At 63.4% G+C, this 27,891-nt stretch overlaps 1 protein-coding gene and 1 long non-coding RNA gene across 2 annotated transcripts; one reads left to right on the forward strand and one right to left on the reverse strand.

Annotated features, from left to right (window-relative positions):
* Positions 1 to 69: 69 nt before the first annotated feature.
* On the forward strand, positions 70 to 22,362 carry LOC137677326 (retinal guanylyl cyclase 1-like). The gene is made up of 19 exons (XM_068424622.1): positions 70 to 1,939; positions 3,195 to 3,496; positions 4,800 to 5,154; positions 6,054 to 6,138; positions 6,248 to 6,344; positions 7,034 to 7,138; positions 7,361 to 7,444; positions 7,771 to 7,851; positions 8,615 to 8,791; positions 10,621 to 10,777; positions 11,430 to 11,579; positions 12,899 to 13,047; positions 15,594 to 15,757; positions 16,771 to 16,963; positions 17,669 to 17,843; positions 18,650 to 18,748; positions 19,669 to 19,763; positions 21,710 to 21,795; positions 22,275 to 22,362. The coding sequence occupies exons 1-19, from the start codon at positions 70 to 72 to the stop codon at positions 22,360 to 22,362; spliced, it is 4,512 nt and encodes a 1,503-aa protein (XP_068280723.1).
* Positions 22,363 to 24,413: 2,051 nt separating this feature from the next.
* Positions 24,414 to 27,408, reverse strand: LOC137677327 (uncharacterized). Its single transcript, XR_011050256.1, has 2 exons — positions 26,133 to 27,408; positions 24,414 to 24,485 (listed from the first exon to the last, which is right to left on the reverse strand). It is a non-coding gene; the product is annotated as an uncharacterized lncRNA (long non-coding RNA).
* Between the last annotated feature and the right edge of the window lie 483 nt (positions 27,409 to 27,891).

Genomic DNA, 27,891 nt, shown 5'->3' on the forward strand with positions numbered 1-27,891 from the left:
ACCGCGGCCCCCCAGGGCCTGAGGACACCCCCCGGCCTCGTCCCCAACGTCCTCGTCCCACCCTGGACCATGCGGCCCCGCGGTGGCTTCTACCACGGTGGTGGCACCCACGGGGACGTGACCTGTGGTGGCACCTTCTACGTTGGCTTTGCCCATGGTGGCATCTCCCACAATGACTTTTTCTGTGGTGGCTTCTGCCATGGTGGCATCTCCTGCCGTGACACCTCCTGTGGTGGCAACACCCGCACGGGCAGCGTCCCCCGTGACATCATCTCTCACACTGGTGGCATCTTTCATGGTGGCATCTCCTGCAGCGGTGACATCTCCCATGGTGGTGGCATCTCCCATGACAACGTCTCTCACAGTGGTGGCATCTCCCATGGTGGTGGCATCTCCCATGATGACGTCTCCCACCATCGTGGCGTCTCCCACAGTCGTGGCATCTCCCATGACAGCATCTCCCCTGGTGGTGGCACCTCCCTTAATGCCATCTCCCAGGCTGGTGGCATCTCCCACGCCGGCAGCACATCCCACGGTGGTGGCATCTCCCAGAACAACGACATCTTCCACAGTGGCGACATCTCCCACAGCCACAGTGTCACCCAAACCAGCGGCATCTCCCACAATGGCATCTCCCACAGTGGTGACATCTCCCACGGTGGTGGCATCTCCCACATTGGCACCTCCCACAGCCATGGTGTCACCCAAACCAGCGACGTCTCCCACGATGGCACCTCCCACAGTGGCATCTTCCACGATGTCAACTCCCATGATGGCATCTCCCATGGTGGTGGCATCTCCCATGGTGGTGGTATCTCCCACAGCCATGGTGTCACCCAGACCTGCAGCGTCCCCCATGATGGCACCTCCCACAGTGGTGGCATCTTCCATGGTGGTATCTCCCACGGTGGTGGCATCTCCCATGGTGGTGGCATCTCCTGCAGCCATGGTGTCACCCAAACCTGCAGCATCTCCCCTGATGGCACCTCCCACAGTGGCATCTTCCACGATGTCAACTCCCATGATGGCATCTCCCACGGTGGTGGCATCTCCCATGGTGGTGGCATCTCCCACAGCCATGGTGTCACCCAGACCTGCAGCGTCTCCCATGATGGCACCTCCCACAGTGGCATCTCCCATGATGGCACCTCCCACAGTGGTGGTATCTCCCATGGTGGCATCTCCCACAATGGCATCTCCCACGGTGGCATCTCCCACAGTGGTGGCATCTCCCAACTCGTCCCCTCCCACCACGGTGCCATCTCCACCAGCTTCCTCCTCCGCCTCTCCCACCACCCTCGGTGGCCTCCCCATCTCCCCCTGCTCCTCCTCCTCCTCCTCCTCCTCCTCCACCCATCCCCAACGCGAGGGGCCACCTTCAAGGTGGGGGTGATGGGTCCTTGGACCTGTGACCCCCTCCTGGCCCAGGCTTTGCCCGAGGTGGCCTCCCGCTTGGCTGTCACCCGTCTCAACCGTGACCCCAGACTCAACAAAGGCTACTGGTGGGACGCGGTGGTGTTGACCGAGGCGTGTCAGACCCCCCAGGCCGTGACGGGGCTCCTCAACGCCGAGCGCTACGCCACCGGCTTGGTGGGACCCCTCAACCCGGCCACCTGCGGGGCCGCCGGGCTTCTGGCCACTGCCTGGAACAAGCCCTTGGTCTCCTGGGCTTGCTTGGGTGACGTCGAAGGGTTGGACACCTTGGTGACCCCCATGCCGGAACCCGCTGGGGTGCTCCACGTCATCCTGCGCTTCTTCCGCTGGGCCCACGTGGCCGTGCTCTCGGCCCCCCAGGACCTCTGGCGGGAGGTGGGGCAGGGCCTGGCCCAGGACCTCCGAGCGCGGGGGCTGCCCGTCACCGTCGTCACCGCCGTCGGGATCCAGGAGGACGAGGCCCGCGAGGCGCTGAGGAGGGTGCAGAAGGCGGACGGCGTCAGAGGTAACGGGGTGGGGGTGGGGAGGAGGGGGAGGTGGGATGGATGGATGGAGATGGAAGAGGAGGGATGGATGGAGATGGTGGGTATGGATGGATGGATGGAGATGGTAGGTATGGATGGATGGAGATGGAAGAGGGGGGACGGATGGAGATGGTGGGCATGGATGGATGGAGATGGGAGAAGAAGGATGGATGGAGATGGTTGGTATGGATGGATGGATGTAGATGGGAGAGGAGGATGGATGGAGATGGTGGGTATGGATGGATGGATGGAGATGGAAGAGGAAGGATGGATGAAGATGGTGGGCATGGATGGATGGAGATGGGAGAAGAAGGATGGATGGAGATGGTTGGTATGGATGGATGGAGATGGAAGAGGAAGGATGGATGAAGATGGTGGGCATGGATGGATGGAGATGGGAGAAGAAGGATGGATGGAGATGGTTGTATGGATGGATGGATGTAGATGGGAGAGGAGGATGGATGGAGATGGTAGATATGGATGGATGGATGTAGATGGGAGAGGAGGATGGATGGAGATGGTGGGTATGGATGGATGGAGATGGGAGAGGAGGATGGATGGAGATGGTACTTATGGATGGATGGATGGATGGAGATGGGAGAGGAGGATGGATGGAGATGGTGGGTATGGATGCATGGAGATGGGAGAGGAAAGATGGATGGAGATGGTAGATATGCATGGAGATAGTCGATATGGATGGATGGAGATGGGAAAGGAAGGATGGATGGACATGATGGGTATGGATGGATGGAGATGGAAGAGGGGGGATGGATGGAGATGGTGGGCATGGATGGATGGATGGAGGTGGGAGAGGATGATGGATGGAGATGGGAGAAGAAGGATGGATGGAGATGGTAGGTAGAGATGGATGGATGGATGGATGAGTGGAGATGGTGGGTATGGATGGATGGAGATGGGAGAGGAGGATGGATGGAGATGGTGGGCATGGATGGATGGGTGGAGATGGGAGAAGAAGGATGGATGGAGATGGTAGATATGGATGGATGGAGCTGGAAGAGAAAGGATGGATGAAGGTGGTGGGCATGGCTGGGGAGGAAGGACGGATGGAGTTGGGGGTTGTGGGAGAGCAAGAATGGATGATGATGGTGGGCATGGACAGGTGGAGGAAGGATGGATGGAAGTGGATGAAGGTTGTCTGGGGAGCTCCAGCAGGCCCCGGGTGGTGGAGGCCGCTGGTGTCCCCCACCGTGTCCCTGTCCCCCCCCCACCCCGCAGTGGTGGTCATGTGCATGCACTCGGTGCTGCTGGGCGGCGAGGAGCAGCGCGTGCTCCTGGAGAAGGCCGAGGACATGGGCTTGGCCGACGGCACCTACGTCTTCATCCCTTACGACGCCCTCACCTACCCGCTGCCCTACCGCCGCGTGCCCTACCCCGTCCTGGCCAACAACACCAAGCTGCGCCGGGCCTACGACGCCGTCCTCACCATCACCATCGACTCGCCCGACGTCACCTTCCACGAGGCCCTGCGCCAGGCCAAGGAGGCCTACGAGATCCCGGCGCACATCAACCCCACGCAGGTGGGGTGGGGGGGCACCTCCGTGGGGTTGGGGGCATCTCCATGGGGTTGGGGGCACCTTCATGGGGTTGGGAGGCATCTCCACGGAGTTGGGAGGCACCTCCATGGAGTTGGGGGCACTTCCATGGGGTTGGAGCCACCTCCATGGAGTTGGGGGCACTTCCATGGGGTTGGAGGCACCTCCATGGGGTTGGAGGCATCTCCATGGGGTTGGGAGGCACCTCCATGGAGTTGAGGGCACCTCCATGGGGTTGGAGGCACCTCCATGGGGTTGGACGCACTTCCATGGGGTTGGGATGTGCCTCCATGGAGTTGGAGGCACCTCCATGGGGTTGGGGGCACCTCCATGGGGTTGGGAGACACCTTCATGGGGTTGGGGCATCTCCGTGGGGTTGAAGGCACCTCCATGGGGTTTGGGGGCACGTCCATGACGTTGGGGGCACCTCCGTGGGGTTGGGGGCACCTCCATGGAGTTGAGGGCACCTCCATGGGGTTGGGGGCATCTCCATGGGGTTGGGAGACACCTTCATGGGGTTGGGGCACCTCCACGGGGTTGGAGGCACCTCCACAGAGTTGGAGGCACCTCCACGGGGTTGGGGGCATCGCCATGGGGTTGGGGGCATCGCCATGGGGTTGGGGGCATTGCCATGGGGTTGGGGGCATTGCCATGGGGTTGGGGCACCTCCATGGAGTTGAGGGCACCTCCATGGGGTTGGGGGCATCTCCATGGGGTTGGAGGCACCTCCATGGGGTTGGGAACACCTCCATGGGGTGAGGGACACATTTGTGGGGTGAAGGACACATCTGTGGGGAGAGGATGGGAAGCATCAGGGTTATGGGTTGGACGTGGGGTGGGGCAGTTGGTGGAGACCGTGGCCAACAGAACTTGGGTGGAGGCGATTGCGGCTTGTAGGCAGTGCAGGGAGGTGGCCAAGGCCAATGGGAGAGGGGGCGGATGTGATGGTGGCCAATGGGAGTTAGGCAGAGATGACTGTAGCCAATGGGAGTTGGGCGAAGGCATTGAGTAGAGATGACCTTGGCCAACAGCGTCAGGTGGAGATGACTACAGCCAACCAGCTTGGGTGGAGATGGACCATGGCCAATGGCATTGTCCTATGGGTGTCCCCATGGCCAACGGCATTGTCCTATGGTGTCCCCATGGCCAACGGCATTGTCCTATGGTGTCCCATGGCCAACGGCATTGTCCTATGGTGTCCCCATGGCCAACGGCATTGTCCTATGGTGTCCCCATGGCCTCCTGGAGCTGCTGGTGGCACCTCCTGCCACCTCCTCTCACCCCACAGGTCCACCCCCTCTTCGCCACCATCTACAACTCCATCCGCTTCCTGGCCAAGGCGGTGGAGGCCACGCGCCGGACCAGCCGCTGGGTGATGGGCACCAGCGTGGCCGAGCACGCCCGCGACTTCCACCTGGAGGGCTTCTGCCAACCCTTCTACGTCACCGAGGACGGGGACGTCAGCGTCACCTACGTGGTCCTGGACACTGATGGCAAAGGCGACCAGTTGAGGCCGGTCTACGGGCTGGAGCCGGGCACGCGGGGCCTGAGCTACCGTAGCCACAGTGTCCACTGGCCCCACAGCTCCAGCCCCGGCACCGACTCCAGCTGCTGGTTTGAGGCGGGCTCCATCTGCAACGGGGGTGAGTGGCCACCACCGTGGGCCTTCTCCACCACTTCTGTCCTGCCACCTCGTGTATGACCAGGTGGCCACGGCGGACTGTAGGTGGCCATGAGTGACCACGGTGTACATCCATGACCATAAGAACTCATAGGTGGTCATGGTTGACTGGAGGTGGCCATGGGTGACCATGGGCATGGCTGACCAGAGGTGGTCACGGATCACCATGATGTGCCTCCATGACCATAAGCAGTCATAGGTGGCCATGGGTGATTGAAGGTAGCCATGGCTGACTGGAGGTGGCCATGGGTGACCATGGTGTGCCTCCGTGACCATAAGCAGTCATAGGTGGCCATGGGTGACTGAAGGTGGCCACGGGTGACCACGGTGTACATCCATGACCATAAGCAGTCATAGGTGGCCATGGCTGACTGGAGGTGGCCACGGGTGACCATGGTGTGCCTTCATGATCATAAGCAGTCATAGGTGGCCATGGCTGACTGAAGGTGGCCACAGGTGACCATGGTGTGTCTCCATGACCATAAGCAGTCATAGGTGGCCATGGCTGACTGGAGGTAGCCATGGTGTGCTTCCATGACCATAAGCTGTCATAGGTGGTCATGGCTGACTGAAGATGGCCATGGGTGACCATGGTGTGTCTCCATGACCATAAGCAGTCATAGGTGGCCATGGGTGACCAGAGGTAGCCATGGTGTGCCTCCATGATCATAAGCAGTCATAGGTGGCCATGGCTGACTGGAGGTGGCCATGGGTGACCAGAGGTAGCCATGGTGTGCCTCCATGACCATAAACAGTCATGGTGGCCTTGAGTTCCCAGGTGACCATGGCCCACCATGGGACACCCTGGGTGGCTCCTCTGGGCCACCCCACGCCTTCACCCCTTTCCTGTCTCTGGCATAGGGCTGGACGCCACCTTCGTCCTCCTCATGTTCCTCCTCATCTGCGCCCTCGGCGCGGCCGGGGCTGCCCTCGCTTGCTTCATCAGGTGGGTGCCACCACATCATGGGGTGCCGCGTGGCTTGGGGGTGACCTCAGGGAGGTACAAGGCCCCTGGGGGGAGGCATCTCAGCAGCTTCCATGTCCCCTCCCTGCAGGCGCCGCATCCAGCAGGCCCAGCTGATGACGGGGCCCAACAAGATCATCCTCACCATGGAGGACCTGACCTTCATCAACAGCCAGAGCACCAAGCGGGTGAGGGATGGGGGGGGGCGCTTCTGTGGTGGCTTAGGGACTTGGTGGCCCCAGAGGTGGCTGGAAAGGAGACCCTGTGGCCTGAAGGCTGCCCCATGGTCAGCCTTGGCCTTGGAAGGAGAATCATGGGCCATGGGACCCCATGGGTGACACGTCCCCATGGTTGATGGATCCTCATGGCCTGGTGTGGCCATGGGTGACCACAGTGTGCCTCCATGACCATAAACAGTCATAGGTGGCCATGGGTGACCGGAGGTAGCCATGGTGTGCCTCCATGACCATAAGCAGTCATAGGTGGCCATAGCTGACTGAAGGTGGCCACGGGTGACCATGGTGTGCTTCCATGACCATAGGGTCATGCCTCCAGTGTCCCTGTGGCCTAAGGTGGTCCACATGACCAAGACCCTCCTTGGGAGGTGACCTAGAGGCTGATGGGTCCCCATGGGTGATATGTCCCAATGGGTGACGTGTCCCTGTGGGTGCCATGTCCCCATGGCCTGAGGTGTGTCCTGATGGTCGACGTGTCCCCGTGGCCTGAGGTCTCCCCAGGGGCAGGCTCTGCCCTGGGAGATGATCCACAGGCTGGTGGGTCCCCATAGGCGACGTGCCCCGTTGGGTGCCATGTCTCCGTGGGTGACGTGCCCCTCCACGTCCCTCCGGGTCACACCTGACCTGTCCCCACGCCGCAGGTGGACGGCAGCCGTACCAGCCTGACTGGCCGCAGCGGTGGGGACACCAAGAGCCTCAAGAGCGTGACCGCGGGCCCCGACAACACCAACGTGGCCATCGTTGAGGTGAGATGTCCCCTCGTCCCCTTCCCCGCGTGTCCCCCACCCACGTTACCCTTCCCATCACCCCAACCCGTTTCCCCACCTCCCACCTCCGGGGGCGACAAGGCAGAACCGAGGCTTCAGGGACACTTGTCCCCACCCTGGGCCCGCCCACGCCACATCCTGGTTGGACGATTGACATCTCCGCGGCCATGATTGACAGCTGCCTCCCGCCCTCTCCCGCAGGCAACCGAAAGCCCGAAGGGCTACAGCCACCTCCCCCTCCTCCTCCTCTTGTTTAACCAGCAGAGCCTTGTCGCCTCCGTCCAGGTAAGGTGGACGCCGAAAACCCACCGTTTCACCCCAAAATTGGTCCTTCTGCCTCACCCACCACCTCGTGTCCGTGTCCCCTGTCCCCCCCCGTCGCCCCAACGGGGGCAAAAAGAGGGGCCGGGCGGTGGCTTTTGGCTGAACGGATGAGGATCCTCCAGTGGCTTCAAGTAGGGTTGTGTGTTGAGGTGGGGACGTGGGGATGGTGATGGACGGAGGACGAGGAGTGTCCTCCCGCCACCGGTGTCCCCACGTGTCCCCAGGGCCTCGGAGTGGGGCTGGTCCTGGGGGTGCTCAGACCTCACACGCTCTGCGTCCCCCCCCAGGGCGACTGGGTCTGGCTGAAGAAGTTCCCCGGAGATGGGCACAGTGAGGTGAAACCGGCCACCAAACTGGCCTTCTGCAAGGTGAGGGGGCCACGGGGACAATGCTGGGCCATGGGGGACAATGCTGAGCCATGAGGGACAACATTGGGTCATGGGGGACAATGCTGGGTCATGGGGGACAACGTTGGGTCATGGAGGACAATGTTGGGTCATGGGGGACAATGTCGGGTCATGGGGGACAACGCTGGGTCATGGGGGACAACATTGGGTCATGGGCAACAATGCTGAGCCATGAGGGACAACATTGGGTCATGAGGGGCGTTAGGTCATGAGGGACAATGTTGGGTCATGGGAGACAACGTTGGGTCATGGGAGACAACGTTGGGTCATGGGCAACAATGCTGAGCCATGAGGGACAACGTTGGGTCATGGAGGACAGCGCTAGGCCATAGGGGACAATCTTGGGTCATGAGGGACAGCGCTGGGTCATGGGGGACAAGGCCAAGCCAGGGAGAGGGCACTGGCACAGAGGGGACAATGTCAGGCCATGTGGGGACAATGCTGGACCATGCTGGGACAAGACCAGGCCATGGGGGACAATGTTGGGTCATGAGGGTCAACACCAGGCCATGGTAGGACAATGTCAGGTCATGGGGGGATAATGCTGGGTCATAGAAGGTCATGGGGGTCAACACCAGGCCATGGTAGGACAATGTCAGGCCATGGGGGGACAATGCTGGACCACGCTGGGATGAGGTCAGGCCATGGGTGACAACACCAGGCCATAAGGGGACAAGACCATGCCCCAGGGACAAAGTCCCACGTGTCTTCTGGCCCGGGACAGCTGCGTGACCTGCGCCACGAGAACGTCAACCTCTTCCTGGGCTTCTTCCACGACTGTGGCCTCTTCGCCATCGTCTCGGAGCACTGCTCCCGCGGCAGCCTCGAGGACCTCCTGCGCAACGAGGACATGAAGCTCGACTGGATGTTCAAGTCCTCCCTCCTCATCGACCTCATCAAGGTGACAGCCCAGCAGGGGGGACGTGGTGGGGGCCTTGGCATGGTGGCCACCGGAGTGGAGGTGGCTGCGGTGGTGTTGGTGACCATGGTGATGGCCTTGGTGGTGGCCGTGGTGGTTCTGGTGGCTGTGGTGGTGTTGGTGACCATGGTGATGGCCTTGGTGGTGGCCGTGGTGGTTCTGGTGGCTGTGGTGGTGCTGGTGACCATGGTGATGGCCTTGGTGGTGGTGGCCATGGTGGTGACCGTGATGGTGGTAGCCATGGTGGTGGCCATGATGGTGGTGGCCTTAGAGTAGCCATGGTGGTCTCCATGATGGTGGTAGCCATGGTGCTTGTGTCCATAGCAGTGATGGCCATGGCAGTAGCCATGATGATGGCCATGATGTTGGTAGCCAGGGTGGTGGTGGCCATAGTAGTCATGGCCGTGTCAGTAGCCATGGTGATGGCCATCAGGGTGGTGGTCTTGACAGTGGCTGTGGTGGTCGCCGTGATGGTGGTGGCCATAGTAGTGACGACCATGGAAGTAGCCATGGTGATGGCCATGATGGTGGTGGCCTTAGCAGTAGCCATGGTGGTCTCCATGATGGTGGTAGCCATGGTGCTTGTGTCCATAGCAGTGATGGCCATGGCAGTAGCCATGGTGGTCACCATGATGGTGGCATCCATGGTGGTGGTGGCCATAGTAGTGACGGCCATGGAAGTAGCCATGGTGATGGCCATGGTGGCAGTGACCATGATGATGGCCACGGTGGTGATGGCCATGGTGGTGGCTACGGTGGTGGCCATGGTGGCAGTGCCCTTAGCAGTAGCCATGGTGACGGCCATGGTGGTAGTGGCCATGATGGTGACCACGATGGTGGTGGCCAGGGTGGTGGTGGCCATGAAAGTAGCCACGGTGAGGGCCATGACGGTGGTGGCCACGGTAGTGACGGCCATGGTGGTAGCCATGCTGGTGGCCATGGTGGTGGCCATAGTAGTGATGGCCATGTTGGTAGCCATGGTGAGGGCCATGACAGTGGTGGCCTTGGCAGTAGACATGGTGATGGCCATGATGGTGGTAGCCTTGGTGGTGGTGGCCAAGTAGTGATGGCCATGGAAGTAGTCATGGTGATGGCCATGATGGTGGTGGCCTTGGCAGTAGCCATGGTGATGGCCATGACGGTGGTGGCCATAGTAGTGACAGCCATGGCAGTAGCCATGCTGGTGGCCATGGTGGTGGTGGTCTTGACAGTAGCCGTGGTGGTCGCCATGATGGTGGTGGCCACAGTAGTGACGGCCATGGCAGTAGTCATGGCGATGGCCATGGTGGTGGTGGTCTTGACAGTAGCCGTGGTGGTTGCCATGATGGTGGTGGCCATAGTAGTGACGGCCATGGCGGTAGCCATGCTGGTGGCCATGGAGTTGGCCATGGTGGTGGTCACCATGACGGTGGTGGCCACAGTAGTGACGGCCATGGCAGTAGCCATGCTGGTGGCCATGATGGTGATGGCCATGATGGTGATGGCCATGATGGTGGTGGTCTTGGCAGTAGCTGTGGTGGTCGCCATGATGGTGGTGGCCACAGTAGTGACGGCCATGGCAATAGCCATGTGGGTGGCCATGGTGGTGGCCACGGTGGTGGTGGCCATGACGGTGGGAGCCATAGTAGTGAGGGCCATGGCAGTAGTCATGGCGATGGCCATGGTGGTGGTGGTCTTGGCAGTAGCTGTGGTGGTCGCCATGACGGTGGTGGCCATAGTAGTGACGGCCATGGCTGTACCCATGCTGGTGGCCATGGTGTTGGCCGTGGTGGTGGTGGCCATGACGGTGACGGCCACGGCGTGTCCCTCAGGGCATGAGGTACCTGCACCACCGCGACGTGGTCCACGGGCGCCTCAAGTCCCGGAACTGCGTGGTGGACGGGCGCTTCGTGCTCAAGGTCACCGACCACGGCTACAACGAGCTGCTGGAGGCCCAGCGGGTGACCATGCCCACGCCCCGCCCCCAGGGTGAGGGGCGGGGCCGGGGGGCGGGGCCTCGGGGGAGGGGGTGTGGCCTGGGGGTGTTCTCGCCCTTGGGTGGGGCGGGGCTTGCTCTGAAGCCGGCGGTGGGGCAGCCAATGGGATGGCGCGTGGTGTGGAGGGGGAGGGCTGTGGGTTGGGTGGGGCTTCGGGGGGGCGGGGCCAAGGGAAGGGGCGGGGCCCAAGGGATTTGAGGGCTACTGGGTGGGGCCTCAGGGGGGCGTGGCCTTTGGGTTGGGGTGGGGCCATAGATCTGGGGGCGGGGCCATAGAGCTGTGGGTGGGGTCTGAGAATTGGGGGCGGGGCCTCCGGGCTGTGGGCGGGGCCATAGAGCTGTGGGCGGGGCCTGAGACTTGGGGGCGGGGCCTCCGGACTGTGGGCGGGGCCTTGGTGCCTGGGGGCGGAGCTTCGCGGGTCGGGGGTGTGGCTACTCCCATCCCCCTCCGGCTGGGGGTGGGGCCTCCCATAGTGGGCGTGGCCTCCCGTAGGGGGCGTGGCCTCCCGTAGGGGGCGTGTCCTGGCCATTCTAGGGGCGTGGCCACACCATTAAGGGACATCATTAAGGGGGCGTGGTCTGAGGGTGAGGGGGCGTGGTCTTATGGTGAGGGGGCGTGGTCTGACGTGGCCCCGCCCCCCCCAGAGCGGCTCTGGACGGCGCCGGAGCTGCTGCGGGACGCGGCCCTGGAGCGCCGCGGCTCCTTCCGCGGGGACGTCTACGGCATCGGCATCATCATGCAGGAGGTCATCTGCCGCAGCGCCCCCTACTGCATGCTGGGGCTGCCCCCCGAAGGTACCGCCCAGTCCCACCAGTCACCCCGCCCAGTTTCACCAGTAACACCAGAAGTCCTCCATCCCGCCCTGTAGCCCCCTTCAGGACACCCCAGTTGAGTCCCCCAACAAGTCTGGTGCCACCTTAGGGCTCCCCAAAGCCTCTTGGACCCCAAAACACCCCTTGGTCCCCCCCCCCAAATGACCCCCTGACACCCCCGGGGTCCCCTAGGACCCCCCCCAAGCACCTGTAGGACCCCCCAAGTATCTCCAGGATCCCACAAGTATCTCCAGAACCCCCCAAACACCTTTAGGACCTCCCAAGTAACTCCAGGATCCCACAAGTATCTCCAGGCCCCCCCAAGCACCTCTAGGACCCCCCAAGTATCTCCAGAACCCCCTCAAGCACCTCTAGGACCTCCCAAGTATCTCAAGGACCCTCCCAAGCACCTCTAGGACCCCCCAAGTATCTCCAGAACCCCCCCAAGCACCTCTAGGACCTCCCAAGTATCTCTAGAACCCCCTCAAGCACCTCTAGGACCCCCCAAGTATCTCCAGGATCCCACAAGTATCTCCAGAACCCGCCCAAGCACCTCTAGGACCCCCCAAGTATCTCCAGAACCCCCCCAAGCACCTCTAGGACCTCCCAAGTATCTCAAGGACCCTCCCAAGCACCTCCAGGATCCCCCCCAAGCACCTCCAGGACCCCCCGATCACCTCTAAGTTGCACCCAAGAATCTCCAGGACCCCCAAGCACCTCCAGGACCCCCCCAAGCACCTCTAGGACACCCCAAGTATCTCTAGAACCCCCTCAAGCACCTCTAGGACCTCCCAAGTATCTCCAGGACCCCCCCAAGCACCTCTAAGTTGCACCCAAGAATCTCCAGGACCCCACAGCATCTCCAGGAGTCCCACAAGTATCTCTAGGACACCCCAAGTATCTCCAGGACCCTCCCAAGCATCTCCAAGACCCCACAAGTATCTCTAGGAGCCCCCCAATCACCTTTAGGACCCCCCCAAGCATCCCTAGGACCACCCCCAGCACCTCCACAAGCTCCACAAGTATGTCCAGGATCCCCCCAAACATCTGTAGGACCTCCCCCAGTATCTCCAGGTCCTCCCAAGCATGTCCAGGACCCCCCACAACCACCTCTAGGACCCCCCCCAAGCATCTCAAGAACTTCCTCAAGTACCTCCAGGACCCCCTAAAGACCACTTGCCTCCCTCCCCCGCCAACTGACCCCCTCCAGCACCACTGGCCACCACTCCATGACCCCCACGTTGACCTCCCACCCCACCACCTCCACCCCACCCCCCCCTTGGTGACACCGATGTCCCCAGAGATCATTGAGAAGGTGAAGCGGCCGCCCCCGTTGTGCCGCCCGGCGGTCTCGGCCGACCAGGCGCCGCTGGAGTGCATCCACCTGATGAAGGAGTGCTGGAGCGAGCAGCCCGAGCGGCGGCCCACCATCGACCAGATCTTCGACCAGGTGGGACCAGTATGGGGTGATACGGGACCAGTATGGAGCGGGGTGGGACCGGTATGGGGTGATATGGGACCAGCATGAGGTGATATGGGACCTGGGCCATGGGGTTAGGTGAGCCCTGGGGCATGAAGTGGTGTGGGACCAGTATGGGGTGGGGTGGGGCCACTATGGAGTGGTGTGGGACCAGTGTGGGGTGATATGGGACCAGTATGGGGTGATATGGGACCAGTATGGAGTGGTGTGGGACCAGTAGGGGGTGATATGGGGCCAGTATGAGGTGGTATGAGACCTGAGGCATGAAGTGGTGTGGGACCAGTATGGGGTGCGACTGGGTTATGAGATGGTGTGTGACCAGTATGAGGTGACATGGGATCAGTATGGGGTGATATGGGGCCAGTATGGAGTGGTGTGGGACCAGTATGGGGTGATATGGGACCAGCATGAGGTGATATAGGGCCAGCATGAGGTGATATGGGACCTGAGGCATGGGGTTAGGTGGAACCTGGGGCATGACGTGGTGTGGGACCAGTATGGGGTGGGGTGGGACCACTATGGCATGGGGTGGGAGCAGTATGGGGTGACATAGGACCAGTAGGGGGTGATATGTGGCCAGTATGGAGTGGTGTGGGACCAGTATGGGATGATATGGGACCAGCATGAGGTGATATGGGACCTGGGGCATGGGGTTAGGTGGAACCTGGGGCATGAAGTGGTGTGGGACCAGTATGGGATGGGGTGGGACTGGGTTATGAGGTGGTGTGGGACCAGTGTGGGGTGATATGGGACCTGAGGTATGAAGTGGTGTGGGACCAGTATGGGGTGGGTTGGGACTGGGTTATGAGGTGGTGTGGGACCAGTGTGGGGTGATATGGGACCAGTAGGGGGTGATATGGGACCAGTATGGGGTGATATGGGGCCAGTATGGAGTGGTGTGGGACCAGTATGGAGTGGTATGGGACCAGTATGGGATGATATGGGACCAGCATGATGCGATATGGGACCTGGGGCATGGGGTTAGGTGGAACCTGGGGCATGAAGTGGTGTGGGACCAGTGTGCGGTGGGGTGGGACTGGGTTATGAGGTGGTGTGGGACCAGTAGGGGGTGATATGGGACCAGTAGGGGGTGATATGTGGCCAGTATGGAGTGGTGTGGGACCAGTATGGGATGATATGGGACGAGCATGAGGTGATATGGGACCTGGGGCATGGGGTTAGGTGGAACCTGGGGCATGATGTGGTGTGGGACCACTAGGGGGTGACATGGGACCAGTAGGGGGTGGGGTGGGACCAGTATGGGGTGATATGGGACCAGTATGAGGTGATATGGGACCTGGGGCATGGGGTTAGGTGGAACCTGGGGCATGAAGTGGTGTGGGACCAGTAGGGGGTGATATGGGACCAGTAGGGGGTGGGGTGGGAGCAGTATGGGGTGATATGGGACCAGTATAGGGTGATATGGGACCATTATGGAGTGGGGTGGGACCAGCATGAGGTGATATGGGACCTGAGGCATGGGGCTAGGTGGAACCTGGGGCATGATGTGGTGTGGGACCAGTAGGGGGTGACATGGGACCAGTAGGGGGTGGGGTGGGAGCAGTATGAGGTGATATGGGACCTGGGGCATGGGGTTAGGTGGAACCTGGGGCATGAAGTGGTGTGGGACCAGCGTGGGGTGGGGTGGGACTGGGTTATGAGGTGGTGTGGGACCAGTATGGGGTGATATGGAACCAGTATGGGGTGATATGGGACCTGGGGCATGGAGTTAGGTGGGATGTGGGGCATGGGGTGCTGTGGGACTAGTATGGGTTGGGGTGGGACCAATATGGGGTGATATGGGACCAGTATGGGGTGGGACCTGAGGTGTGGGATTGGGTGGGACCATTATGGGGAGGTGGGACCTGGGTTATGGGGTGGGGTGGGACCAGTATGGGGTGGTGCAACCTGAGTTGTGGGACCGCTATTGCACTGGGTAGGACTTAGGGTGTGGGTAGGACTTAGGATGTGGTGTGGGACCAGTATGGGGTGGAGTGGGACCTGAGGTGTGGGATTGGGTGGGACAGTTATGGGGTGGTGGGACCTGGGTTATGGGGTTGGGTGGGACCAGTATGGGGTGGTGGGACCTGGGGTGTGGGGTGGGGTGAGACCAGTATGGGGTGGTGGGACCTGAGTTATGGGGTTGGGTGGGACTTGGGATGTGGTGTGGGACCATTATGGGGTGGTGGGATCTGAGTTATGGGGTTGGGTGGGACTTGGGATGTGGTGTGGGACCAGTATGGGGTGGGACCTGAGGTGTGGGGTGGTGTGGGACAGTTATGGGGTGGTGGGACCTGGGTTATGGGGTTGGGTGGCACCATTATGGGGTGGTGGGACCTGGGTTGTGGGATCACTATTGCGTTGGGTAGAACTTAGGCTGTGGTGTGGGACCAGTATGGGGTGGCCAACCCATTGGTCTGGGGTGGGTCTGAGGTCCTACAGGGCTGACCCATGGCTGTGGGGTTCCTTGGGCCATGGGTCCCACCTTGAGACCTCTTGGGGGGGTTCTTGGGTAGTTCAAGAGCATCAACAAGGGTCGGAAGACCAACATCATCGACTCGATGCTGCGCATGTTGGAGCAGTACTCCAGCAACCTGGAGGACCTCATCCGGGAGCGCACCGAGGAGCTGGAGATCGAGAAGCAGAAAACAGACAGGCTCCTCACCCAGATGTTGCCCCCGTGGGTCCTGTGGTTGGGTGGGGTGGGGGGGAAGGATGGGGTGGGGGGTAGATAAGGGTTGGTCATCACCCCCTAGATCTCATGGGGCTTTGTAGGGATGGAGAGGGGAGCTCTGGGTGGGGCGGTCCCGTAGAGCTCAGCTGGGTTCTGTGGGGCTGGAGCGGGTAGAGGTGGGGCCAGGTTGGGGTTGACCATGTCCCTGTAGGCCCCACCCAGGTCTGTGGGGCTGCAGGGGGTTGGTGTGGCCACTGGGGACAGGTTGGGGTTGACCATGGTCCCCACAGATCCCACCCATGAATGTGGGGCAGGTTGGGGTTGACCATGGTCCATTGACCCCCACCCAGGTCTGTGGGGCTGGAGGGGGTTGGTGTGGCCATTGGGGACAAGTTGGGGTTGACCATGGTCCATTGACCCCACCCAGGTCTGTGGGGCAGGTTGGGGTTGACCATGGTCCATTGACCCCACCCAGGTCTGTGGGGCTGGAGGGGGTAGAGGTGGGGCCAGGTTGGGGTTGACCGTGTCTCTGTAGGCCCCACCCAGGTCTGTGGGGCTGGAGGGGGTTGGTGTGGCCACTGGGGACAGGTTGGGGTTGACCATAGTCCATTGACCCCACCCAGGTCTGTGGGGCTGCAGGGGGTAGAGGTGGGGACAGGTTGGGGTTGACCATGTCCCTGTAGGTCCCACCCATTCTGTGGGGCTGGAGGGGGTTGACCATGGTCCATTGACCCCACCCATGAATGTGGGGCAGGTTGGGGTTGGTGTGGCCACTGGGGCCAGGTTGAGGTTGACCATGGTCCGTTGACCCCACCAAGGTCTCCCAGTCCCCACCCTACCCCATCCCCGTGGTCCCTGTGGTCCCCTAGGCCACCACATGCCGATGGCTGAGGAGCCACTCAGGACACATGGGTCTCTAGTGGGAAGATCTGGAGACCCTGGAGACCCCCAACTGCCTCGATGGTGGGGACACGGGTGGTCCCCCCTGAGTCCCAGTGTCCCCCCCCGTGACACGGCAGGTCGGTGGCCAAGGCTCTGAAGATGGGCACCCCCGTGGAGCCCGAGTACTTCGAGGAGGTGACGCTCTACTTCAGCGACATCGTGGGCTTCACCACCATCTCGGCCATGAGCGAGCCCATCGAGGTGGTCGACCTCCTCAACGACCTCTACACCCTCTTCGATGCCATCATCGGCGCTCACGACGTCTACAAGGTGACAGGGCCACCCCGTGGCACCGGTGGCCATCGTCCCCTGGGTCACGGCTGCAAACATGGGGTGTGGCCACCGAAAGAACATGTTTGGGTGGCCTCATGGTCCTTAGTGACATCTACAAGGTGGTGGGGCCACCCGATGGCACTGCAGGCCACGGTCCCACCAGCGGTGGTTGGGCTTTGGCCACCTCACCCTGCAGATACGGGGACGTGGCCACCAAACATGGGTGGTGATGGGTCTCCAAGGTCCTTAGTGATGTCCATGAGGTGACCATGGCTCTTGTGGCCATGGCCCTTCGGACGTGGCTGTGGTGGCCACCTCACCCTGCAGATACGGGGATGTGGCCACCAAATGTGGGTGGTGATGGGTCTCCAAGGTCCTTAGTGACATCTGTGAGGTCACCGTGGCTCTGGTGGCCATGTCCCTTGGGACATGGCTGAGCTTTGGCCACCTCACCCTGCAGATAGGGGACGTGGCCACCAAACAGACATGGTTATGTGTCCCCAAGGTCCTCAAGTGACATTGCCAAGGTGACGTGGCCACCTGGTGGCCTCCAAGGAACGTGGCCATGAATGCCCACCTCCATCTCCTCTCCTCCAAACCGAGGACGTGGCCACACTCAGTGTAGAGGGGGCGGGTGTCCTTGGTGGCCGTGGCCCCGCTGTGACACGGCCCGTGTCCCCCCTCCGTGGGCCATCCCCACAGGTGGAGACCATCGGCGACGCCTACATGGTGGCCTCGGGGCTACCGAAGCGCAACGGGAACCGCCACGCCGGTGAGATCGCCAACATGTCGCTGGACATCCTCAGCTCCGTCGGCACCTTCAAGATGCGCCACATGCCCGAGGTGCCCGTCCGCATCCGCATTGGCCTCCACTCGGGTACGGCCACGCCCCCTTCCCTGGATAGGTCCGGTTTGGACACGCCCCTCTGGACACGCCCCCTCCTGGCCACGACCCGTTGAGCCACAGCATCTTCTGGCCAACACTCAACGTGGACAAGACCCATTGGCCATGACCCGTTGGCCATAAGCCTTGGGGACACTCCCCCGGCCACGCCCCTTAGCCACGCCCCTAAAGACCACGCCCACACCCATTGGCCACGCCCCAAAAGACCACACCCACCTCAAGCCATCACAATGGCCACGCCCCTTCTTGGCCACTCCCAAGCTCATCACCTCTTGGCCAACACTCAACATGGCCATGACCCATTGGCCACACCTCATTGGCCATAATCCTTGGCCACACCCCCGTCCACGCCCATTGGCCACGCCCACAAAGACGACGCCCACCTCAAGCCCTCACAATGGCCACGCCCCTTCTTGGCCACACCCAAACTCATCACCTCTTGGCCAACCCTCAACATGGCCATGATCCATTGGCCATGACCCATTGTCTGTGACCCATTGGCTGCAACCCATTGGCTGTAACCCTTGGGGACACTCCCCTGGCCACGCCCATTGGCCACACCCCTAAAGACCACGCCCACCTCAAGCACTCACAATGGCCACGCCCCTTCTTGGCCACACCCAAGCTCATCACCTCTTGGCCAACACTCAACGTGGCCATGACCCGTTGGCCATAACTCTTGGCCACACCCCCCCCCCACGACCCCACCCCGAGGCCCCGCCTCCTCTTGACCCCGCCCCACGTGGCCACGCCCCCCTGAAGGCCCCGCCCCCCCGCAGGGCCCTGCGTGGCCGGCGTCGTGGGGCTCACCATGCCGCGCTACTGCCTCTTCGGGGACACCGTCAACACGGCGTCACGCATGGAGTCCACCGGCCTGCGTGAGTGGCCCCATGCGTGTGTGTCCCCCACACGTGTGTCCCCCAACATGGGTCTCACCACACGCCCCACCACATGTCCCTCACCCCGTGTGTCCCACTCCTCACGTGTGTCCCCCAACATGGGTCTCACCACATGTCCCACCACGTGTCCCCAACCTGTGTCTTCCGCTCCTCACACGTGTCCCCTGACATGGGTCCCACCACGTGTCCCCAACCCACGTGTCCCCCAACGTGGGTCTCACCACACGTCCCACCACGTGTCCCCAACCCACGTGTCCCCCGACATGGGTCCCACCACGTGTCCCCAACCCATGTGTCCCCCAACATGGGTCTCACCACACATCCCCCTACGTGTCCCCAACCCGTGTCTCCCCCTCCTCACCTGTGTCCCCCAACATGGATCTCACCACACGTCCCATCACGTGTCCCCCAACATGAATCTCACCACACGTCCCACCACGTGTCCCTCACCCCGTGTGTCCACCTCCTCACCTGTGTCCCCCATCATGCATCTCTCCACACATCCCACCACGTGTCCCCAACCCATGTGTCCCCCAACGTGGGTCTCCCCACACGTCCCACCACATGTCCCCAACCCACGTGTCCCCCAACATGGGTCTCACCACACGTCCCACCACGTGTCCCCAACCCACGTATCCCCCTCCTCACGTGTGTCCCCTGACATGGGTCCCACCACGTGCCCCCAACCCACGTGTCCCTCAACATGGGTCCCACCACGTGTCCCCCCTCCTCACACGGTGCCATGGGGCGGGGGACACAGGGTGACATGGGACAACATGGGGGGGACACAGGGGCTGGGGGTGACACGGGGTGGTGGGGAGGGGACACGGGGTGACGGGGGCCGTGGGGGAACACGGGGGGACACGGGGGGTCCCGGTGACACGCGTGTCCCCCCCCAGCGTACCGCATCCACGTCAACGCCAGCACGGTGGCCATCCTGCGGGCGCTGCAAGAGGGCTTCAAGCTGGAGATCCGGGGCAAGACCGAGCTCAAGGTGCCCCCCCAGGGCCCCTTAGTGCCCCCTTAGTGCCCCCATTGCCCCCTTAGTGCCCCCATTGACCCCCAGTGCCCCCGGTGCCCCCTTAGTGCCCCCATTGCCCCCTTAGTGCCCCCATTGCCCCCTTAGTGCCCCCGGTGCCCCCTTGGTGCCCCCATTGACCCCCAGTGCCCCCATTGCCCCCTTGGTGCCCCCATTGACCCCCAGGGCCCCCATTGCCCCCTTAGTGCCCCCATTGCCCCCTTGGTGCCCCCATTGACCCCCAGTGCCCCCATTGCCCCCTTGGTGCCCCCATTGACCCCCAGTGCCCCCATTGCCCTCTTACGTGCCCCCATTGCCCCCTTGGTGCCCCCATTGACCCCCAGGGCCCCTTTCTGCCCCTCTTAGTGCCCCCATTGCCCCCTTAGTGCCCCTATTGACCCCCAGTGCCCCCAGTGCCCCCCCAGTGCCCTTTGTGCCTTCAGGGCCCCTCTAGTGCCCTTATTGCCCCCCCATTGCCCCCATAGTGCCCCCATTGCCCCCTTATACCCGCTATTGCCTCTATTGCCCCCTTATTGACCCTATTGCCCCCTTATCGCCCCCATAGTGCCCCCATTGCCCCCTTATACCCCCTATTGACCCCATTGCCCACTTATACCCCCTACTGCCCCCATTGCCCCCTTATACCCCCTATTGCCCCTTGTTCCCCCTTATTGCCCCCTTAGTGCCCTTATTGCCTCTACTGCCCCCTTATTGCCTCTTATAGCCCCCCTTATTGCCCCCATTGACTTCTTATTGCCCCCATTACCCCCCAGCACCCCTTATTGCCCCCGTGGCCCACTTATTGCCCCCATTGACTCCTCCTTGCCCCCGTAGTGCCCCCATTGTCCCCTTATTGCCCCCATTGCCCCCTTGTTGCCCCTATTGCCCACATTCCCCCTTATTGCCCCCATTGCCCGCTTATTGCCCCTTATTCCCCCTTAGTGCCCCCATTGCCCCCTTATTGACCTCGTTGCCCCTGCATTGCCCCCCTTAGTGCCCCATTACCCCCTTAGTGCCCTTATTGCCTCTATTGCCCCCTCATTTCCCCCATCACCCCCTTATTGCCCCTTATTCCCCCCTTATTGCCCTCATTACCCTGTTATTAGCCCCATGCCCCCCTTATTGCCCCCATTGCCCACTTATTGCCCCCATAGTGCCCCCATTGCCCCCTTGTTGCCCCTATTGCCCCCATTGCCCACTTATTGCCCCATTGCCCCCTTATTGCCCCTTATTCCCTCTTATTGACCCCATTGCCCCCATTGCCCCCTTATTGCCCCCTTATTGACCTCATTGCCCCCTTATTGTCCCCCTTACTGCCCCCATTGCCCCCTTAGTACCCTTATTGCCTCTATTGCCCCCTCGTTGACTCTGTTGCCCCCTTATTGCCCCCATTGCCCCCTTATTGCCTCCATCACCCCCTTATTGCCCTCATTACCCTCTTATTAGCCCCATGCCCCCCTTATTGCCCCCATTGCCCACTTATTGCCCCTTATTCTCCCTTATTGCCCCTTATTCCCCCTTATTACCTCCATTGCCCCCTTATTGCCCTCCTTAGTGCCCCCATTGCCCCCTTGTTGCCCCTATTGCCCCCATTGCCCACTTATTGCCCCCATTGCCCTCTTATTGCCCCCATCACCCCCTTTATTGCCCTCATTACCCCCTCATTGCCCCTGTTGCCCCCTTATTGCCCCATCACCCAATTTATTGCCCTCATTACCCTCTTATTAGCCCCATGCCCCCCTTATTGCCCCCATTGCCCACTTATTGCCCCCATAGTGCCTCCATTGCCCCCTCATTGCCCCTGTTGCCCCCTTATTGCCCTCATTGCCCCCTTATTGCCCCCATTGCCCCCTTATTGCCCCCTTCCCCCCCCCCCCGCCCCCCTATTGCCCCCCGGGGGGGCTGACAGTGTCCCCCCCCAGGGGAAGGGCGTGGAGGACACCTACTGGCTGGTGGGACGCGAGGGCTTCACCAAGCCCATCCCCACCCCCCCGGACCTGCTGCCGGGGTGAGGGGGGGGGGACACCGGGGGGGGACACCGGGGGGGGGACACCGGGGGGGGGGGGACACGGGGGGGGACACCTGTGGGGTGACACCTTGGGGTGACACCTGTGGGGGGGACACCTGTGGGGGCACACCGGGGGGGTGACACCTGGGGGTGACACCTGGGGGGGGACACCTGGGGGGGGACACCTGGGTCCCACAGGTTGGCGGTCCTGGGGTCCCATGGGTGGGGGGTTCAGTGTCCCATGGGTGGGGGTCCCATGGGTGGGGGGTCCCATAGGTGGGGGGTCCCATGGGTGGGGGTCCCATGGGTGGGGGGTTCAGTGTCCCATGGGTGGGGGTCCCTGGGTGGGGGGTTCAGGGTCCCATGAGTGGGGGTCCCATGGGTGGGGGTTCAGTGTCCCACGGGTGGGGGTCCCACGGGTGGGGCTCCCATGGGTGGGGGGGGTCCCATGGGTGGGGGTCCCACCCTCGGCCCCCCAGCGCCAGCAGCCACGGCATCAGCCTGGACGAGATCCCGGCCGAGCGGCGGAAGAAGCTGGAGAAGGCCCGGCCGGGGCAGTTCAAGTAGCGCCCCCTGGCGCCGCCCGGGGGTAAGCCACGCCCCCTCCCAAGCCACGCCCCCTCCCCGAGCCACGCCCCCTCCCACTAGACCCCACCCACCAACCATTAAGCCCCGCCCACCACCACCAAGCCCCTCCCTCAGGGCGCCAAACCAACCGCCACCACCTCAGGCCACCGCCCTTCTCCCTCGCTGCGCTATTTGCATCTCATTAATATGCATAGCCACAGGCCCCGCCTCCCCTGAGGCAGTTGGTCCTCGCGGTACAGGGGTGGAGGGCGCATGGGGTGGTGCCGCTCTGGCCGCCCCGCAGCCCACTCTGTGCCTGCGGCTTGCTGGAGGACTGGCGGGGTCCTCCAAACCATAGAGAGGAGGGGAGGGGAGGGCGCCCCCCGCAGGGCCCCTCTGCACCCCCACGGTGCTCCGTGGTCACCGCCATGGCTGCCGGGAGTGGAGTCCTCCAAGACCATAGAGCTCTCTCCCACGCAGCCGCTCTGCACCGCCATGCTGCCCCTCTCTATGGTCACAGCCTGGAGGACCCCACAGTCCTCCAAGGCCACAGAGGTCTCTCCAAGGCAGCCACTCTGCGCTGCCATGCGGCCCCTCTCTATGGTCACGGGGTCCTCCAAGACCACAGAGGTCTCTCCAAGGCAGCCACTCTGCACCGCCACACTGCCCCTCTCTATGGTCACGGGGTCCTCCAGGCCACAGCGGTCTCTCCAAGGCAGCTGCTCTGCACTGCCATGCGGCCCCACTCTATGGTCACAGTCTGGAGGACCCCACAGTCCTCCAAGGCCACAGAGGTCTCTCCAAGGCAGCCACTCTGCGCTGCCATGCTGCCCCTCTCTATGGTCACGGGGTCCTCCAAGACCACAGAGGTCTCTCCCATGCAGCCGCTCTGCACCGCCATGCAGCCCCTCTCTATGGTCATGGGGTCCTCCAGGCCATAGAGGTCTCTCCAAGGCAGCACTCTGCGCCGCCATGTTGCCCCTCTCTATGGTCACAGCCTGGAAGACCCCAGAGTCCTCCAAGACCATAGAGTCTCTCCAACGCAGCCACTCTGCACCGCCACGTTGCCCCTCTCTATGGTCATGGGGTCCTCCAGGCCACAGAGGTTTCTCCCATGCAGCCGCTCTGCACTGCCATGTTGCCCCTCTCTATGGTCACAGCCTGGAGGACCCCAGAGTCCTCCAAGACCACAGAGCTCAGGCCAGAGCGCCCCCCCCCAGCCCCTCCGTACCTCCCGGGAGCCGTTCTATGACCATAGAGAGGCAGCCAGAGCGCCCCCTGCAGGCCCCGCCCTACGGACACGCCCCCCCCGCAGCCATAGGCCTAGAGCGGTGCCCCAGTGCATGCTGGACCGCTGCTAACGCCCCGCCCCTCTCCACAGCCCAGGTGCATGATGGGAAGGCGAGGAGGAGGAGCCAAGGCGCTGATTGGCCGGGTGGTGACGTCACAGGAAGTGGCTCCTAGCAGAGGACACGCCCCCCCCTTGGACTCCTAAAAGGGGCGGGGCCTCAACTGCACAGCCAATAGCAACCCTGGAGGGGGAGGGAGGTGCCGCTCTGGGTGCCGGCGGCCATCTTGGATCGGCCATCTTGGGCGGCCATCTTGGAGTGGCCATCTTGAGGCGGCCATCTTGGATACCCCACAGGTAGCCAATGGGAGAGGCCGCTCGCTCTTAAAGGGACAGTGAGCTTTTTTTTAGGGCCCGCCCCCCCCCCCATTTAAAGCGCCCCCGCCCCCTCCTTCCCCAGCCCCGCCCCCACAGCCCTTCTTAAAGGGGCAGCGCCGTCGGCCATCTTGCTCAGGAATATTTGTAGACCCCTCCCCCCCCCCCGTCTCTTAAAGGGGCGGGGCCGCCCCTCCCCCCCCACCCCTCCCCCCCGGCGACAATTTTCTGTAGAAAACCAAGATTTTGGCTCTAAAGCAGCTCTCGGCGTCGGCCATTTTGTTGCCACCCCCAGGGCGTGGCCCTTAAAGGGGCAGCGCGCGGGCGGCCATCTTGTCCTGTGTGTGTCCCCCCCCCTCGCAGCACAAAGGAGCACCCAGACGGGGGGTGGGTGACACCCGGGTCCCTTTATTGCCCCCCCAGGTGAGGGTGGCACCGTCACACCGTCCACTTCAGGCACCTGGGGGGGGAGGGGAGAGAGGGGGGGGTCTGGGGGGGGTCGTGTTGGCAGCGTCCCCCCCCCCCCCCGGCCCGGTCACGCGTGTCCTGGTGTGTCTGTCCCGTGTTCCTCCCGTGGCCCTGGGTGTTCTGGTGTCCCCACCCCATACTGGGTGCCCTGCTGGGTGCCCCCACCCCATACTTCTTGTCCTGGTGTCCCCCCCCACCATACTGGGTGTCCTGCTGGGTGCCCCCACCCCATACTGGGTGTCCTGGTGTCCCCCTGTCCCCATACTGGGTGCCCTGCTGGGTGCCCCCCTTATACTGGGTGTCCTGGCGGGTGCCCCCACCCCATACTGGGTGTCCTGGTGGCCCCACCCCATACCAGGTGCCCTGCTGGTTGCCCCACCCCATACTGGGTGTTCTGGTTGGGTGCCCCCCTTATACTGGGTGTCCTGGCGGGTGCTTCTACCCCATACTGGCGGTCCTGGTGCGTGTCTCCCCCCCATACTGGGTGCCCTGGTGTCCCCCCTATCCTCATTATTGGGTGCCCCCACCCCATACTGGAGGTCCTGGTGTCCCCCCCCCATACTGGGTGTCCTGGCTGGGTGCCCCCACCCCATACTGGGTGCCCTGGTGTCCCCCTGTCCCCATACCGGGTGGCCTGCTGGGTGCCCCCCTTATACTGGGTGTCCTAGCGGGTGCTCCTACCCCATACTGGGGGTCCTGGTGTCCCCCCACCCCATACTGGGTGTCCTGGCTGGGTGCCCCCACCCCATGCTGGGTGTCCTGGTGTCCCCACCCCATACCGGGTGCCCTGCTGGTTGCCCCCACCCCATGCTGGGTGTCCTGCTGGGTGCACCCCCCCATACTGGGTGTCCTGATATCCCCCTGTCCCCACACTGGGTGTCCTGGCTGGTTGCCCCACCCCATACTGGGTGCCCTGGTGTCCCCACCCCATACTGGGTGCCCTGCTGGTTGCCCCACCCCATACTGGGTGCCCTGGCGGGTGCCCCTACCCCATACTGGGTGCCCTGGCTGGGTGCCCCCCTTATACTGGGTGTCCTGGCAGGTGCCCCTACCCCATACTGGGTGCCCTGGTGTCCCCCCCATCCCCATACCGGGTGCCCTGCTCGGTGTCCCCCCCCCCCCATACTGGATGTCCTGGTGCCACCCCCCCCCCATACCGGCTGTCTCTTCCAATACTGGGTGCCCTACTGGGTGCCTCCCCGATACTGGGTGTCCTGGTGTCCTCCCTGTCGCCATACTGGATGTCCTGGTATCACCCCCCCATCATACTGGGTGCCTCCCCCCAATACTGGGTGACCTGGTGACCCCCTGATCCCCACACCGGGTGCCCTGCTGGGTGCCCCCACCCCACACTGGGTGCCCTGGTGTCACCGCCTACCCCGTACCAGGTACCCTTCTGGATGAGCCCCCCCCCATACTGGGTGCCCTGGTGTCCCCCCCGCCACCATACTGGGTGCCTCTCCCCAATACTGGCTGCCCTGCTGGGTGCCCCCCCCCCCCCCCCCGCCACTGGGTGCCCTGGTGTGCCTCTGTCTCCTTACTGGGTCTCCTGGCTGGGTGCCTCCCCTGTCCCCATACTGGCCACCCTGCTGGGTGCCCCCAGCCCATACTGGGTGCCTGGCTGGGTGCCCCCCTGTACCGGGTGTCCTGGTGGGTGCCGAGGCAGCGGCTGGAGCAGTAGCGGGCACCCTGTGCCCCCCCCACCCCGGGTGCCCTGCTGGGTGCCCCCAGCCCATACTGGGTGCCCCGCCCATACTGGGTGCCCTGCTGGGTGCCCCCAGCCCATGCTGGGTGTCCTGGTGTCCCCTCGCCCAACACTGGGTGCCCTGCTCGCTGCTCCCATCTCATACTGGGTGTCCTGGTCTCACCCCCCATACTGGGTACCCTGGCTGGGTGCCTCACCCCCATACTGGGTGTCCTGATGTCCCCCCGACACTGGGTGCCCTGCTGAGTGCCCCCAGCCCATACTGGGTACCCCGTGCCCCCCCCGTACCGGGTGTCCTGGTGAGTGCCGAGGCAGCGGCTGGAGCAGTAGCGGGCGCCCTGTGCCCCCCCCACTCCGGGTGCCCTGCTGGGTGCCCCCAGCCCATACTGCTGCCCTGTGCCCTCCCCACCCCGGGTGCCCTGCTGGGTGCCCCCAGCCCATACTGGGTGCCCCGTGCCCGCCCCGTACCGGGTGGCCTGGTGGGTGCCGAGGCAGCGGCTGGAGCAGTAGCGGGCGCCCTGTGCCCCCCCACCCCGGGTGCCCTGCTGGGTGCCCCCAGCCCATACTGGGTGCCCCCCCCCGTACTGGGTGCCCTGCTGGGTGCGCCCACCCCATGCTGGGTGTCCTGGTGTCCCCCCCATACTGGGTGCCCTGCTGGGTGCCTCCCCCCTATACTGGGTGTCCTGGTGTCCCCCCCATACTGGGTGCCCTGCTGGGTGCCCCCAGCCCATACTGGTGCCCCGTGCCCGCCCCGTACCGGGTGTCCTGGTGGGTGCCGAGGCAGCGGCTGGAGCAGTAGCGGGCGCCCTGTGCCCCCCCCACCCCGGGTGCCCTGCTGGGTGCCCCCCCTCATACTGGGTGTCCTACTGGGTGCCCCGGCGTCCACCCTATCCCCATACCTGGTGCCCTGCTGGGTGCGCCCGCCCCCATACTGGGTGTCCTGGTGTCCCCCCCACCCTGGGTGCCCTGTTGGGTGCCCCCAGTCCATACCAGGTGCCCCCCCTGTACCGGGTGTCCCGCTGGGTGCCCCCTCCCCATACTGGGTGCCCAGCTGGGTGCCCCCAGCCCATACTGGGTGCCCTGTGCCCCCCCCGTACCGGGTGTCCTGGTGGGTGCCGAGGCAGCGGCTGGAGCAGTAGCGGGCGCCCTGTGGCCCCCCACCCCGGGTGCCCTGCTGGGTGCCCCCAGCCCATACTGGTGCCCCGTGCCGCCCCCGTACCGGGTGTCCTGGTGGGTGCCGAGGCAGCGGCTGGAGCAGTAGCGGGCGCCGCAGGTGACGCAGGTGTAGGCCGAGGGGAAGCCGCAGACGGCGCAGAAATGGCGCTGGGGCAGGCGGGAGGGGGCGGCGCCGGCCGACACGTAGTTGGGGCCCTCGGCGGCCGACAGGTTCTGGGGGGGGGGCAAAAAGGGTCACCCCAAAGCCCCCCCTGGCACCCAAAGGGTGACACAAGGGTGGGGGGGCGTAGGGGTGGGGTGAAGCACCCCCAGCCCAGAAACACCCTGGAAAGGGGCACCCAGCACCCCAAAACTGCCCCAGAACCGCCCCAAAACTGCCCCAAGACCCCCAAAACTGTCCCAGGACCCCCCAAACCGCCCCAGGACCCCCCCAAACTGCCCCAGGACCCCCCCAAAACCCCCCCTGAGATCACCCAGCACCCCAAAACTCCATCCAAGACCCCCCCCAAACAGCCCC

The sequence above is a fragment of the Nyctibius grandis genome, unplaced genomic scaffold (genome assembly GCF_013368605.1).
Source record: "Nyctibius grandis isolate bNycGra1 unplaced genomic scaffold, bNycGra1.pri scaffold_145_arrow_ctg1, whole genome shotgun sequence".
Taxonomy (NCBI): Eukaryota; Metazoa; Chordata; class Aves; order Nyctibiiformes; family Nyctibiidae; genus Nyctibius; species Nyctibius grandis.